Source organism: Ambystoma mexicanum, chromosome 7p (genome assembly GCF_040938575.1).
Source record: "Ambystoma mexicanum isolate Mex_15411 chromosome 7p, UKY_AmexF1_1, whole genome shotgun sequence".
NCBI lineage: Eukaryota > Metazoa > Chordata > Amphibia > Caudata > Ambystomatidae > Ambystoma > Ambystoma mexicanum.
Genome location: NC_090939.1, coordinates 281430250 through 281447701, shown reverse-complemented (window position 1 = coordinate 281447701; position 17452 = coordinate 281430250). Strand labels below are relative to the sequence as shown.

At 48.6% G+C, this 17452-nt stretch overlaps 1 protein-coding gene across 2 annotated transcripts in view; it reads right to left on the bottom strand.

Moving 5' to 3' along the window:
• Positions 1 to 17452, bottom strand: part of SCAF4 (SR-related CTD associated factor 4) — a 1175829-nt gene that overhangs the window by 833148 nt on the left and 325229 nt on the right. For both annotated transcript variants that reach the window (XM_069636348.1, XM_069636349.1), the window contains exon 9: positions 1113 to 1265. In XM_069636348.1, coding sequence (XP_069492449.1) covers positions 1113 to 1265 — 153 coding nt within the window. The remainder of the gene's footprint in view (positions 1 to 1112; positions 1266 to 17452) is intronic.

The following is a 17452-nucleotide window of genomic DNA, read 5'->3' as shown; positions in this document are numbered from 1 at the left end:
GTAGCCAGATAAAGTTAAAAGGGGAGCCCCTAGGGCAACCCAGCAACAACAGGCACTTATGCCAAAAAGTGATTAGAGAATAACTTTAAAAATACACTATGGAGAGTTGAAAAATGACACCCATAAAAAAGAGTTCCCACTCACTGAGGTATAAAGGAAAAATATCCCGCTAGTAAAGCAAAAGGTTCTGGGGTTGACCCAGGTCAGGGAGATTTACCATTTCTATGGGAACTGCATTTTATATTTGGAAAAGACTGGTGCGCGAAGGGGACAAATTGAAAATAAGACAACAGTGAGATTCTAGACAAACAATTCTGATTATATTTGTAAGATTTGTCTGTATCGGATGAAATATTGAATTTTAAGATTAGGTGGATGTTGGAGTATGTTAATATGAAGAGAATAAAATCCTACCCTGAAACCCAGTTTCTTAATTCATAGGCACTGCGATATGACTAATATTGGGAGTATATTATTCATAATTGTTAATGTTGTTTGTAATGTGGTTAGTGCTTGTGTATAGGAGGGGCTGTAGCATTGCAATTTAATACAAAGTTTTATAAAGTTTTTATTATCGGTGTTAAATGTAGAATCGGAAATGATTATGTATTCTTTTAAAATGAATTATTGAGATGTAATATTGTTTTTAATTTTGATTATGTAGTGTTCAAGGTTTTAACTAACCAAATACACTATAAATAAATAATTAAAATCTTAACCAACACAGACTGCTACTATAAAGAGCAAGTAAATTGCAGCAGCACACGTGCGAGCAAAGGTGTAGAGACAAATCCACACACGAGTGCTAACACGTAAACACACGTGCACTCAAGTGTACGCATGCCCGTGTAAGCCTATGCACTCGAGAAAGTGAGTGTGCAAGTCTCAACACCACCAACATAAGTGTGGAGGCTTGACGGCTCTGCCAGCTACCAGTCAGGAATAACTTAAGGGAAAATCTACACATAACTACAAGTAGGTCAACACAGGCCTTATGCAAAATCTCCCAAATAGTAATACTCTTTACTTTTAGACCGCTCCAAGAAAGTACAGTAGCCCCAATAATAAACACAGGCAGATTGCAATACAGTATGAGTAAATAAAAAAAATACCTTTTCAAAAGCTGTTTTCGGCTCTGGTTGCTGGGGTGTAGGGACTTTCAACTGAGCAGTTATGGCCTGCACATGAGCCATTACATTATCATCAAGGACTGGTGGAGATTGAGGCTTTGGAGGCTGTTGAAAAGTCTGCAGAAACTGCTGGAGCTTATGAAACAAGAAAGATTTCAATTTTTTTATTGGCATACAAGCATTTGTTTTTACCATAATAACTACTTTTTCCAGAGTCTGGTGTGTCATTACAGCAGATCAATAGTTAGGACAGTATTTAAAAAAAACAGACAAAGAAAAATCGCCAGAGACATTGTAATACTAGATTACATATATCGAAAATAAGATTAGATAAGCAAAACGCAGCCGCTGGGTAACCGGCATTAACCAGTGAGTAGTAGCTACCACTGGGAACGAGCCAATAGTCTAGAGCGTCCTGCAAAAAAATCAACTTCCACATAACATACAAATATTTGTATAGCGCATTTCACCATTAGTATGATTTCAAAGCGCCGTGGGAACGCCCTCAGGTACCGTAGTCCAGATCAGTGGAGAGTTGTGTAGTAAATCGTGCTTGGGTGCACTGAGTGTGTGCGCAGACAGGGCAGATTCAGTGGTATGTAGCAGCATTCTAGGACAAGGCGTGGTGGTTGCATGAGATCTGTACAAATGGGTAGGACAATTTGACTTGGGTGGCTGCATTCCGGCAGCGGTGGAGTCTGATTGGGATTGTGTGTGCAGCTAGGCCAAATTATTCAAGGGGTATAGATGCATTCTATTGCTTGTTGGTGCAGAGGAGAGTTAGGATATTGGAGTGTTAGAGTGTGTGTGGATTGGACAGAGACCCTGTTCCTGATGACCTTCCAGTGCCCGTTGGGTTACTATCTCCCTATGTGATTCGGGCTATTAGGCTATGGTCCTCCAAGTGTCTTGTTGGGTCTGCCATTGCTTATTGGAGTACAGCTGAATCCAGGTCAGTTGTCAGTCCTGTTAGAGATAATTCTAATTTATGTGCTAATTCCCTTCAAACTTAGAGACCCCCCCCAGCTCTTTTGCTGGACTTTTTAATTTACACCCTGGAGTGAGACCTTTTTCTCACTCCCTCATGTATTTTTGATCTGACTTGATTATGCGTTTCCTTTGTTTTAGGAGTCTGACAAACTCCATAGGCATCTACTTTTTGTATGGTGACACACAGCATATTCAGTGCAGTGTCACAAAGGATAAAATACCTTTTCTTGGGTGTACTACTGTTCCCAAGAATAGTAAAGTGAAATTGACTTTACTTAACTTTTCTATTTGTAGGTGCAGCACATCCCATTCTATGTGGAGTGTACGGGGGTTACTTATTAGCTCCCTTTCCTACTTCCTCATGCAACATTTCTTATGTTACCCTCACTACTTTAAAGGGCTGGTGGCATTGGTTTAAATTTGTCTACCATTGGGCTTCTCTACCACAGGCTGAATCCTCAGCTGCAGTATAGCACCCATGGGTGACCATTGCGTCAAAATGGCCCCAGTCTCTTCACCATTTTATGTTTGAGGTCTTTCTTGGGTTTTACTCTGCATGCCAAACCAGGTTTGAACCCTTTGTTCGTTTTGCCTTTGGCGGACTTCAGCACTGAAACCCAACTCTAGCACCAGTGTGTGTGCAAGGCCAGGAAGTGAGGGAGGTCCCCAAAACTGCCCAGTCCTTAGTCTCCAGGAAAACCTGAATGCATCCAGTCCTGATTGACTGGCTGTCCTTGTAGGACAGCCACCCTGCTGCGTGAGTGACAGCCAGGCTGTGTATGAATGGGAGAAACCTGCATAAGAGGCGAGGCTTCCTGGACTGAAGACAGAGTCAACCACTGGGAAGAACACCCTGAAGAAAACGTTCACAAAGCTGGCTGCAACCTCCTGGACCGTTGAACTGCCCGGTGAAGCCCTGCTGCTGTGCTGAAATTTCTCTTTGTGATCAACAAGAGAAGCTCCAGAACTGACTACTTTTTCTCTTGTGTTAGTTGGACCAACTAACCTCAAGACGTACTTTGCTGGAAAACCTTCCCCAACGGGCTGTACTTCTTTGCTGCTGCTGGAACAAAGTGCCAGAGGTTGAGAAATCCATAGTCTCCGAAGCAGGACGACCCAAGCTCGAGTCACCTAACCAGAGTGCTGTACTCAAGAGGTGAAGAAAGCCCAACCGATGTCCAAGCTAAGCAGTGGTGCCATTTACTGACAGCTGAAACTGTGAAGTGCTGCTGATCCGAAAGAAAGCATGCAGCTGCCGGCAACCTTTGAATTGCTGTGCAGGAGGTCTCCAGACATCCTCCCTCTTGTCCCCATGACAATGGCCCAGCAACACAGGATCTGTATCACCGCAACCAGACAGAAGCCAGCTGGATCCTCTTCTTCTAACCAAAAGGTACTGTTCTAACTTTGGGGTACTTACCTCTGCTCTTCTCAGAGAGCAGATTCTTACTGTCCCTCATAAGTGATACATTGGTTTTTAACTACTATTGCTGGGAAATGTTATCTAGACTTCATTGGGAGATTAGAAGTGCTCACATGCTCCGAGAACCTGTTAAACCTTTTTCCTTCTTTAACCTTTCCTTTCTACCAACCTCAGAATTGCACAAAGTACAAAGGTGATATATAAGGAACAAGTTACTCACCTGTAACTGTTGTTCTCCAGCATGGGTCTGGCATGGATTCACATGCTTATGAATATTCCCCGTCAGGCTGGGAATCCTCGGTAAAGAAAAAATCTGTATCAGTTTCGTTTCTGATCTGTCTTTCTTAGTAGTAACCAATCACTGGTCTCTGGGTCATACTGCCCCCAGCCCATGACTGCTCTCTCCCTAAGCCCCCCCCCCCCCCTTGGCAGCCATCCTCAGATTTGGTAGCACGTAAAGTGGCAGTATGACCAAGTGAAGAGCTGCAGAGGGGAAGGAGGGATGGAGGACGTTTGCATGGCATACTTGGATTGACATTGCAGTGTTAAGCCCCACTTGGGAAGAGAATCTTGACCACCTTGGATAGGTTTTGCAGAGTCTTGAACAGGCCCATCCGACCACAAAGGCTAGCAAATGTCAAATTGGTCAGAGCAAAGTGGTCTACCTTGGACATGAGGTAGGAGGAGGTGAAATAAGGCCATTGCCTAGCAAAGTGCAATCTGTACAAGACTGGGACATCCCTACTACTCAAACCCAGGTGAGAGCCTTCTAGGTCTCACTGGGTATGATAGGAATTGGTTAGGACAGTTTTTTCTGAAATCCGACTAAGGGCTTAGTAAAACCATTCAACTGAAGCAGTACAAGACTCCACTCTTAGTATAAGGCTGTACCACCGGAGTTCATGGTAGCGTAGACCGACTTATCTTAGGAAGGAGAGAGGGTGTAGAATCAGTACTAATGAAATTGTAATACAAATGGTCCAAAGAAACACAAACACTATATATGTAAAAATAAATTATTTAAATACAAGTAGGCCCAGATAAATCATGCTCATGAATATTCCCCGTCAGGCTGGGAATCCTCAGTAAAGAAAAAATCAGTTTCAGTTTCATTTCTGAACTGTCTTTCTCTCAACAACCAATCACTGGTCTCTGGGTCATACTGCCCCCAGCCAATGACTCCTCTACCTAAACCCCTCCTCTGGCAGCCATCTTCGGATTTGGTAGCACGTAAAGTGGCAGTAGGACCAAGAGAAGAGCCGGAGAGGGGTAGGCAGGAGGGTTTGCATGTGAATCCATGCCAGACCCATGCTGGAGAACAACAGTTAAAGGTAAGTAACTTTTTCCTTCTCCAGCATGGGGTCTGGCATGGATTTACATGCTCATGAATTAAGAAAACATAGCAGTACCCACATAAACAACTACGGGAGGTGCATTAAGCATCTCTTACATCCTCACCAGACTTGCCTTCAAGCAAACAGGTTGTGCAGCACCGCTCGGCCACGTAGCAGTCCTGCAGATGTCCAGCAGGGGCACACCAGACAGGCACGCCGTAGTTGCAGCGATCGCTCTGGTTGAATGGGCTCTCGGACGGCCAGGCAACAGTCGGTTTGCGAACCGTTGACAATGGGTGATGCAGCCGTAGAGCCATATGGAAATGGAAGCCTTGGAGAGGACCTTCCCTTGGCTCACAGGGCCAAAGTTTACAAATAGCTGCGATGTCTTCTGAAAACACTTTGTGCGGTCCACGTAGAACTTCAGCGCTCTAGCCACATCCAGCGAGTGCAAAGTCCTCTCAGCCGGCGGGAAGAAAACAGGTAACACTATGGGCTCGTTGAGATGGAAGTTCGACGTCACCTAGGGCATGAAGGAGGGGTGCGTCCGTAACACCACCCTCGTCTCATGGAATGTCAAGTAAGGTGGTTTACTAGAGAGGGCCTGGATCTCTCCCACACGTCATTCGGAGGTGATGGCCACAAGAATTGCAGTTTTCCACGATGAAAACTTCAGCGGGGCCGAACGCATAGGCTTGAATGGGGGACCCATGAGCCTAGTCAGTACCACATTGAGCTCCGGGTATGGAGCCTTCACCGGCGGGAACAAATGGACAAGTCCTTTTATGAATTCCTTTACCAGGCGGTGTGACCATAACGACGACCGCCCCAGAGTTCTGGTGTAGCAAGAGATAGTCGGCAGATGAACCTTGTTGGAAGCATGAGCCAAGCCCGCCCTGGCCAGCGACAGTAACTACGGCAGCACCTGCGGAGCAGTAATCCGTAGGGGGTCGAGTTTCTGTGCGGTACCAGACAGCGAACCTCTTCCACTTATGACTGTAGCATTTCAGTGTAGACGAAGCCCTGGCCTTTGCAAGCACTTCCTTGCAGTCCGCCGGGAGACCGTATCCACCAAACTCTAGCGCTGCAGGAGCCAGGCCTGCAAGTTCAGCGACCCTGGGTCGTGGTACAGAATTGCAGCGTCTTCCCTGGCGAGAAGATCTGCGTCCGCCGGAAGCTGGACTAGAGGGGACGCCGACATGTCCAGAAGGTCCGGGTACCATATTTGCCTCGGCCACGGCAGTGCGACGAGGATCATCCTGCACCAAGACCATCTGAGTTGATTGATGAGTCGCAGAAGCAACGGGGGAAACGCATAGAGGAAAAGGCCGTCCCAGGGGAAGGAGAATGCATCCCCATGCTCCCCGACTGCGGAAACCTATCGTCGAACCTCCGGCACATGGTGTTCATCGCCGTCGCAAACAGATCCATCTGGGGATTGCCCCGTCGTCGGAATAGAAGATCCACTTGGTCCTGCCAAAGCTCCCACTCATTGCATGAGCGCAGCTCCCTGCTGAGAAAGTCTGCCACCGTGTTCTTCACTCCTGCCAGATGAAGAGACGAGGAACATCTCCTGGGCGATGGCCCATCGCCATAGGTCCTGCGCTTCCTTGGAGAGCGCCAGGGATCTGGTTCCCCCTTAATCCGGATGTTAAACATCGTGGTGGTGTTGTCTGAAGATACCACCTTGCCCTTTAGGGATGGGAGGAAGGACTTGAGGGCCCAAAACACAGGCCGTCGCTCCAGAAAGTTGATGTGCAACAACGTCTCCTCCGGTAGCCACAGCTCCTCTTGCATGGAGACGACCGGTGTGTGCACCCCATCCCTTGCGATCTTCAGGGTCAACAGCCGTTGTACTTTGCCCAGGATGGCCGCTATTCTCTCCTCTGACGGGGATGCCAGGCACAACACTGTTGAGCCGGGACCCCAGAAACAGCGCATCCTCATCGGGGGTCTCACTCGACTTTGCTTAGATGAGCCAATCGTCCAGGTAGGGCTAGACGTGAATCCCCTGCAGGCGCAGCCGCGCCGCCACTGGCACCAGGCACTTGTTGAAGACCCTTGGCGCCGGCTTCAATCCGAAGGGGAGGGCCTTGAATTTGTAATGCTGCCCTTGGACCACGAAGCGCAGAAACTTGCGGTCTCCCTTGTGAAAGGGGATGTGAAAGTAGGCATCCTCCGGGTCCAGCAACGATAGGAAATCTCCTTCCAGTTGTCCCAGCATGTGCTGAAGGGTGACCATCCAACACTTATGGGACCTGATGTACATGTTGAGGCAGCTGAGGTCCAGAATGGGTCTCAAGCTGCCAGTTTTTCTTTCTGACGTGGAAGTACCGGGAGTACACTCCGGAGCCTTTTTGGGATGCCTTCTATCGTGCCCTTCTTCAGCATGACTTGTACTTCCAGCAGAAGCTGAGGGACGTGGGTTTCCTTCCTGGCCACCGGTGGAATGCGCGGACACTTCCGTTGAAATTCCAGGGTGTGCAACATGCTGACGAAGTTCACCAGCCGGCCTCCCACCAGGGTGCGTGGGTATGGGCCCAACATCTCGGTCAGTTCAATCCTGCTTTGCAGTGGGGGCACCACCTTGGGGACCTTGGCAACGACGGCGACCTCCGGACTTGCTGTGACCCATGTAGGCTTCCTGAGCCGAAGAGCAGGACGGTTGATGATAGGATGATGTGCCACCACCAAAACACTTGGAGTATCCCTGGGACTTTCCTTCGGAGGTCCGAAAGGACGGCCGTTGCTGCTTGAGTGTGCCCAACGCCCGAGCCGTCTCGGTATCTGCCTTGATGGCATGAAGAGACCCGTCAACAGTCTTGCCGAATAAGTTGTCCCCGTCAAAGGGCATGTCCAACACCCTTGACTGCAAGTCCTGGCGGAAGCTAGTGGACCACAACCAACCCCGCCGACTAAGGCAAATGATGTTGCCCATCTGACCGAAAACCTGTGTTTGCGATGTCCGTGGCCACCGTGATGGCATGGTCAGATGCCACCTTGCCTTCTTGCAGGATCTCCAGCACTTCTGCTCTCTTGTCATCAGGCGGGAAGTCCAGGACGGGAGCGATCTTGAACCACAGCTCCCTGTCATAACGGGCCACGATGGCCAAGGCATTGGCCGCCTTGATCGTCGTCGACGAGATGACCCGTCGCCCCATGGCATCCAGCTTTTTGCCCTCGCCGTCTGGGGGAAGAGGACGCCGAAGATCCAGAAGACTTCTTTGCCGCCTCTGAGACCAGAGTCGGTTGGGATCTGAGACACTTGGGTGCAGAGTCTGGCATTCTGTACTTCTTCTCGTACCTGTCCCTCTTCGCCGAGGACGGGTTCTTCATAAGGGATAGTGCCTCATCCCAAATGTCGTCCAATAGAGGGATCAAAAGCACAGTCTTCCTCTTGGCCTCCCTGCGCTGGTACAGGAAGCCTTCCTTCTCCTCGGGGGCCAGTTGAAACATTTCCGAGGCCCTAGCGATCATGGCATGGAACGAGCCAATCTTGTCAGGCGATGAGGCCCTGGGCACTGGGAACAGGAGGTCCACTCAGTCGTCCGTACCTGTGCCGGTCATCGCCGTATCTGGTTCCACAACCATCGGAGGGGATGATAAGCAGGATGGCAAGAAGGTGGAGGATGGACTCTCCTCGTGACATGGGGTCCCCCCCGAACCCGACCCCCCCCCCCCCCCCCGCACCGCCTCCCCAACCCACCCCTGGCCGAACTTCTTATCCTTCAGGCCAGAAAGCTCCTCCTTGGAGGAGATGTCCGAGCCCTGTAGGTCTACCCCGCACCCCCCTTCTGCTCGACCAGCAGGGACTGTCCTGTCTAGGGGAGATGATTGGCATCGTCTTCACCGGTGTCTTCTCAATGGGTATAAAGGACGATTCCCTCCGAGCAGGCAGGCAAACTCATTTTATGGGCCCGCCTCCTGTGAATCTGCATCTGCGGCCTTCGCCAGGGACACCACCACTCCTTCCAGGGAGGGCTTCACCTGGTGGACCTGGCCCTTCACGACCTTGGGCGTGCTTGGGGCCCTTGACCGTGGGGGGATGGCTCAGCGCCCCGCTCGCCCATGGCTTTCTCCTTTGGAGTCGGTTGGGACTTCACCAGAAGTTTACCCGGATGGTCCGACTTCCTCCTCTTCGCTGACCCGGAGTGCTGGCTCATAGTCGAGGGTGCCGGTAGATGCCATTCCCGACCTGGCCGCTGAGGAGCCCGTCCCCAATGGGGCTCCCGCTGCCCACGGGTTCGCAGTGCTTTGCCTTCTGTTGGGCCCCAGTCGCTGGGGTGCCCTCAAAGGTCTTAGAAGGCCGCTCAGATTTCCTCTCGCTGGGTGAGGCTTGCTGCCCTGGGATCTTCGTCTGGAGCCACTCAGAGAGCCGCTTGCGATGGTCCTTCATGGTGCGAGGCACCATATCCTTGTAGAACGCACAGGTCTCCTCCACATGCTTTTGGTAGGAATGTAGGCAGTAAAGGCACAGGGAGTGCCCATTGTCCAGGAAAAGGTTCCGCAGTCCACATCCAGGGCCGATACTGAACAGTCCATGTGGAGTAGGCCTTAAAGAATCTTCCAGAATCCTCCAAGAAGGGAACTCTATGATCAATCTCCCTTGAGGGGCGTAGAAAGTTCTGAAAAACGGGTTCCCGTTAGTCGGATGATGGATCGATGGAGCTTGAGACTCGATTGACCGCAAACATTTTGTAAACTAAGAAAAAGCACAAAACGCAGTACAAAGCCCTAGAGCTAATCACAAGGACTCCCACCACTCTAAGGGGCAGCAAAAATCTGAAGATGGATGCCAGAGGAGAGGCTTAGGTAGAGGACTGTCATTGGCTGGGGGCAGTATGGCCCAGAGAACAGTGATTGGTTGTTAGGAGAAAGGCAGTTCAGAAGTGAAACTGATATTTTCTTTACTGAGGATTCCCAGCCTGACGGGGGAATATTCATGAGCATGTGAATCAATGCCAGACCCCATGCTGGAAAATAGATTGTACCAACCCAGTTCCACCCCCGAAGAAAAGGTTCAGACACACCTATCGCTCCATAGAATACTCACTATGATACTGCAAGATCTGCGCAGCACCACCACCACGACGACCACAGCAAGACGGACTATAAGGAACCGGCAACAACCCCACCTACAGGGATACAGCTCAAACGGAACCAGAAGTACCTGAATCAGGAAACAGACCCCACTAACCCAACCCTCAATATTCTGCATACTCAACCCAGACAAAATTCACAACCATTTCTCTCCCAGCAATCCGCACGCACTTTAGTACATCGCATTAACACAAACAGCACACAAGGTCTCGCCCCATCCGATACTTGCACCAAAGCCCAGCACTCTGTGTATACCAAGCAGAAGCAGCCAACAGCACACCACCTCTTCCACTCCCTGCCTCCCGACTAACCCTACCCGCCCTCCTTCCCGTTTACAGATTCGCCAGAGCGCCTGGGGACCAATTCCGTTGGTGACAGTGCACTATACAAGTACCTTTAACATGACATATGTAATCACAATTATAAAACTACAACACTATGCTTGCAGGTGTGCAGCATAAACCTTATTTATAACACCCAACAGTAGTTCTAGGGAAGTCAAACCTTTTCATACACATTCAGTATAGGTCATCTATTCTTGGGGTATAAAAACCAATGGTTACTTTCAGATTACAATAGGCAATTTAAGGGCAGTAGACCCTACCAGTTGTACAGTGATGCTCAGTAACAAATCACAATCAGACAACTGGAGAGTATACATGTTGTGAATAGTGGAAAACATATTCCAGGTACACTAATAACCTATAACTACTTTTGTTTTAACAGAGTTATACTACGTGAGTAAAACCTAAGGATGTAATATTCAATTACAGGTGCCTTTGAGATCAGTGAAACACAGATCAGGATAAGCAGCAACTCTTGTAACTTATTTTTGGCTGGCACACCGCTAACTCAAGGTAAGTAAAACCCATATACTTTTTTTTATCTCCCAATGAAGTCTAGGTTAGACCATTCCCAGCTATTCAAGTTACTTGCTAACAATTTATAAGGGACAGTGTTAGGCAAGATTGTACGTGGTACCCTTTGGGTGCACTACAACAACCCTGACCTCTTGGCAATAGGAACCCAACCTGGTATAAGTGTGTACTACACAGGTTGGTAACGTGTTTAGAAGCCAGGCTTATCTCAAGATGGATCAATGGGATCTGTAGGGAAGTTAGACAGATTCACAATGACAAGTATTCAAATAAACTCTTACACACAAGGTTTGATTAAACAATTATTAATTTAACAGTCAGTTTGAGTAAGGAAACACAAATACACTCCAAAAAACAGACTCTTAGATTCTCTAAATCAGTAATTACCCATTTTGGATGTCACACGATTCTTCCTACACCCTCAAGTAACTTAAATACTTAGGACACTGGACATTAATATATCACTGTTGCATTTAGGGCCATACTTAGGAGTATGTCAAAGAAAAAATTATTAGAATAAAACAGGAGATCACACAAATATTCTGAAGCAGGTAAGTACTTCTGCTAACCCCCCCAATGAAAAGTAAGTTACCCCTTCCTGGAAGGAAGACCAAACACAATGTCAGAGGGAAGAAGAGTCATGAGCCAGGCCAAAGTCGAGGTGAGCTGAAGCAATTCTTGCAGGTAAGTAAAAGTCTTGCACAAGGTTTTAGAAGTCTTTGTAGAAGAGACGACATCAAAGCAGGGCCACACGCTGATTAGGCTTGCGAGATAAAGAAGCTGGTAGCAACTCTACAAAAGCAACCAAGAGTCAACTGAGAACAAGTGAGGTTACACAACACAAGTGTTCTCAGACTTTACAGTACCTTTTGGTTAGAAAAAAAGGGCTTTGGCTGGTTTCTGTTCCTGAGCAGCTTTGCAGATCCTGTGTTCCTGTGCCTCAGTCGTGGGGACAAGAGGGAGAACGTCTGAGGACTCCTGCACTGCAACAGGACGGTCGGCGACAGAAAAGGACCAACTTCTATTCAGTGGCACTTTGCGGTTTCAGCTCCTAGTGTCTCAGCAAACAGCAACACTGCAGACTCTTGGCTGTGGAGATGGGCTTTCCTTGCATCTGGGGACCAGCACTCTGAGGTGACTCAGGCTTGGTCATTCCTTCTTCCTGGGAGTCCGGAGAATCTTCCTGGAGCTCTTGGCCAACTTAAAAGCAAAGCGCACGATCTGGTGTTCCTCTGCAGTGGAAATTCAACCAGCTTCAAGAGGATGGCCAGGTGGCTTACTTTGTAGTTGATTGGTCCCACCAACTCAAGGGGAGAAGTCATCCTTGAAGGGCTTCTCTAGTCAAGGCGATTTCAGAGATTCAGCACAGCAGCAGGGCTTCACCGGGCAAACCAGCGGTCAAGGAGTTGCAGCAGGCGTCTCTTCCAAGTTCTTCTGATTTCTTTGTCCAGTGGTCGACTCTGTCTTCCAAGACAAAAAGCCTTGCCTCTTATGCAGGTTTCTCCCATTCATTCCAGCCTAGCAGTCAGTCACCCAGCGGGTGGCTGTCCTTGCTGGACGGCCAGCTGACCAATCACCTAGGAGTGCATTCCTGTCTCCTAGGAGACAAAGAACAGGGAGCTTTGTGCACCTCCCTCGTTTCCTGGCCCTGCCAAACACCCGGGTGCCAGAGGCGGATTTCGCTTGTGATTCCAGCTAAAGACAAAACTAACAAAGGGACCAAAAACCTGGTTTGGCGCGCAGAGTAAATATCAAGAAGGACCTTTCCACAAAGAAATGGCGAAAAAAGAAGACTGGGCCATTTTGACAAAAATGGTACCCTTGGGTGCTTTACTGCAACTGCAAACGCAGCCCTCAATAAAAGCACACCACAGTAGTTAAAAGTAAACCACTGCCACCAGCCATTAATCGAGGAAAGGGTAAGATAGTTGTGCTGGTTCTAGAAAGTTACAACTGCAAGTAAAGTCAATTTCACTTCACTGCTCTTGGAAACAGTAGTTTATCCAAGAGAAGATATTTAAACCTTGGGGAAATATGAAAGACTTCCCTGTGCCTCTGCACTGAAAGTGCATTGAGACACACTGTAAAATATGATGCCTATGGAGTTTGTCAGACTAAAACCAAAAGAAAAGGTATACAAATCACATACAAAAATTACATGAGAGTGTGGGGAAAAAGGGTCTCATTCTCTCCAGGTAAAACAATTCCAAGTCCTCAAAAACAAGCAAAGTGTCTGGGGTCTCCAAGGTATCATGGCTGAATGTGGTTCTGTGGATTTGGCGCCTTTTCAAGGACCACAGAAGACAGAAAATCGCGGTTGCATTCTCGTTGTTACAAAGGTCCAGCACTCTGGTGAGGGGACGTCTCGGCCTCTATTCGTGTCTCTGGGGATACACCAGGATGCCCATGAATTTTCAGCGAGATTCGGAATACTGTGCACCGCACAATGGCTTGAAGTCCCAGAGTAACGGGGTATTACAGCCTGCAAGGTCGCAGCAATGCGTGGGATGGTTCAAAATGCAGGTCTTCTTAGGTGTAGTGGGTCTCACAAGGGTGAGGGAGTGTTTGGCACATTTCTGAGAATTCTCCCTATTCCCTCCACCTTAGATACCCCCAGCAACTTTGCTGGATTTTGAGGTCTTGATTTTTATTACCTGGAGAGTGGGACCCTTTTCCCCACTCTCCCATGTATTTTAATGCGACTTTCTACACTGTTTCTTTTGGTTATGGAGTCTAACAAACTCCATAGGCATCATCTTTTACAATTGTGTCACAAAGCACCTTCAGTGCAGTGACAGAGTGAAGTCTTCCAGATTTCCCAAGGTTTAAAAACCGTCCCTGGGATAAACTATTGTTTCCTAGAGCAGTAAAGTGAAATGGACTTTACTTAGCATTGTAACTTTCTAGACCCAGCACACACTATCTTACAATAGAGTGCTGGAGGGGTTACTTAGAATCCCCTTTATCTGGCTTCTTATGTAACATGTGTTATGTTACCCTTTCCTCACTAAATGGCTGGAGGCAGGGGTTTCATTTTGAACTACAGTGGTTAGCATTTACCCCGGCTGTTCGCAGCTTGCGGTAAAGCAACCATGTCTTTGTGGAAAGGTTCTTCTAGAGTTTCTCTGTGCGACAAACCAGGTTTGGTCTCTTTGTTCATTTCGCCTTTGGCAGGGTTTGAGTGAAACCCGCCTCTGGCTCCAGAGTGTCTTGGGTAAATGAGGAAGGTGCCCGAAACTCCCTGTGCTTAGTCTCCTATGAGACCCAAATGCACTCTGTGGTGATTGGCTGGCTGTCCGGCAAGGACAGCCACCCTGCTGGGTGAGTGACAGCTAGGCAGGAATGAATGGGAGAGAACTGAATAAAAGGAGAGTCTTTTGGCTTGGTAGGCAAAGTTGACCACTGGACGAAGGAACCGGAGAAGAGCTTGAAGAGGACGCCTGCTTCATCTCCTGGACCATTGGTTTGCACGGTGAAGCCCTCCTGCAGTGCCAACTTGCCAAGTTTTCATCGACAGAGAAGCCCCTGCAAGGACAACTTCTCCCTTTGAGTTGGTGGAGCCAATCAACTCCAAAGTAAGCCACCTGGACATCCATCTTGGAGCTGGTTGAATTTCCACAGAGTTGTTGCTGGAAACCGTAGAGCCAGGGAGAGGAACACCAGATTGTGTGTGTGTTGCTTTTAAGCTGGCCTAGAGCTTTTGGAAGATCCTCCGGGCTCACAAGAAGCAGGACTGACCAAGCTGGAGCGCCAACAGAGGGCGGGACCCCAGAAGCAAGGAAAGCCCACCTCAACAGCCAGGAACCGCATGGTTGCTATTTGCGGTGGTCGCAAGGAGCTGAAAAGCTAAACAGCCACTGAAAGTGAAGTTGCCGGTTGCCAGTTTTTGCCAGTCTCAGTGTATTGCAGGAGTCCCCCGACGTCCACCCTCTTGTCAACACAACTGAGGCTCAGGAACAGTGTGATCTGCAGAGTTGCACAGGAACAAAAGTCATCAGCTGCATCTTTCCTTCATTGCTAAGGTAAGGTATCTCCTTGGCACCTGTTAATCAGGTTTAAAGCCACAACACGGAACTGAAACTGCACGGATGGATGGATTTAAAAACACAAATTGAGGCACTTAGACAAAGGGAAAACTGCCATGCTACTCCTCCTTGACCTGTCAGCCGCCTTTGACTTGGACGACCACGAAATCCTTCGTAAACACCTTGCCTCAGCGGCTCACTTTTCTAAGGACGCAGTAGCATGGGTACAATCATTACTTAATATAACCATGCGAGTCTTCTCAGACTCAGCAGACCTTATCCCCATAACATGTGGAGTTCCACAAGGCTCATGCATCTCGCCCACCATGTACAACATCTTCACAAAGCCATTGTTCGACAAATTGGACAATCTGAGTGTCACCTACACTAACTATGCAGATGACACCCAGATCCTCATACACTCTTCGGGCAATTACATCACTGATACGGCTCTTGTGAACAAAATCTACCTACTCATTCAGGCACGGATGGCCACCCATGGCCTCTGCCTGAATGACAAGACTGAACTTCTAATAATAGGAACCTCGGCCAACCTCAAAAAACTTAACTATTACTCCTCCTTCAACATCAATGGCAACTCTATCAAGGTTGTAAAGGAAGTACAAATTCTTGGATTCTACCTCGACTCCAATCTAACCATGAGCAAACAAGTCAATTCCTTAGTGTCCACATCAGCATATACCTGCAAATTAATCAGGGCCTGCAGACCTTACACCAATCCTCAGCCAGCTGCATGCCTTAGCAAATGCCCTCATACTTTCAAGATTGAATTACTGCAATGCCCTCTACCTGGGTGGCCAACAAGTACATCTTTGATCCAAATGCAACAAAATAATGTCCCAAGAACGGCACTAAATATCCCAAATAAAGATCACATATCTGTGTTTAGAAGGCAAAACCACTGGCTGACAATCAAGGATAGAATCCTGCTGAAAACAACTTCCCTGACCCATACATTCCTGAATAATGCGGCACCACGGTACCTCTCCGACCGGATAGTCAAGAAAACAACCACTCGCCTGACTAGACTACCAATACATGCTCCCTCAGCTTACTACGATTAAATCTTGTCAAATCCAGACGATTCAATCTGGTCAAATCCGGCGGTAGAAGATTCCAGTTATGGCAGCCCAAACGTGGAACTCACTCCCCCACTCACTCCGGGTTGATCAAACTTACCAGAGCTTCCGACGCAACATACAGAAATGGATCAGAACTACTAACACTCAACCTAGGACCTAGTGCAAAACAACATACTAAGCCAACTACCTTATCATAAAATCCTGCAAGGAACAAGTTACTTACCTGTAACTGTTGTTCTCCAGCATGGGTCTGGCATGGATTCACATGCTCATGAATATTCCCCGTCAGGCTGGGAATCCTCGGTAAAGAAAAATCAGTATCAGTTTCGTTTCTGATCTGTCTTTCGTAGTAGTAACCAATCACTGATCTCTGCGTCATACTGACCACAGCCAATGACTGCCATCTCCCTAAGCCCCGCCTCTGGCAGCCATCTTCAGATTTGGTAGCACATGAAGTGGCAGTATGACCAAGTGAAGAGCCGCAGAGGGGTAGGCGGGAGGGTTCGCATGTGAATTCATGCCAGACCCATGCTGGAGAACAACAGTTACAGGTAAGTAACTTGTTTCTTCTCCAGCATGAGGTCTGGCATGGATTCACATGCTCATGAATAAAAGAATACATAGCAGTACACACATGCACAACCACGGGAGGTGGCAAAGGCTCAACATTAAGCATTACATCCAAAACTCAACATTAAGCAATTCTTACCTCCTCACCAGGCTCACCTTTAGGCGAACAGGTTGCGCAGCACTGCTTGGCCGACCCTGGACTCGTCCCTGGAATCCCGATCGACGCAGTAGAATTTTGTGAAGGTGTGCGTCGACCTCCACGTAGCAGCCCTGCAGATGTCCAGCAAGGGCACACCAGATAGGAACGTCGTGGTAGCAGCGATCGCTCTAGTGGAATGGGCTCTCGGACGGCCAGGCAGCGGTCGGTTTGCCAACCGATGACGGTACATGATACAGCCGGAGAGCCATCTGGAAATGGAAGCCTTCGAGAGAGCCTTCGCCTGATTGACAGGTCCAAAGTTCACAAAAAGTTGTGACGTCTTCCGAAAACTCTTCGTGCGGTCCACGTAGAACTTCAGCGCTCTAGCCACATCCAGCGAGTGCAAAGTCCTTTCAGCCGGCGACGAAGGCGACAGGAAGAAAACAGGCAACACCAAGGGTTCGTTGAGGTGGAAGTCCGACGGCACCTTGGGCATGAAGGAGGGGTGCGTCCTGAGCACTACCATCGTGTCGTGAAAAGTCAAGTACGGGGGCTTGCAGGAAAGGGCCTGGATCTCTCCCACCCGTCGTGCGGAGGTGATGGCCACAAGAAACGCTGTTTTCCACGACAAGAACTTCAACGGAGCTGAGTGCAGAGGCTCGAACTGAGGTCCCATGAGCTTGGTCAGCACCACGTTGAGCTCCCACGCCGGGGCCTTCACCGGCGGGAACGACTGAACAGTCCCTTCATGAATTCAGGC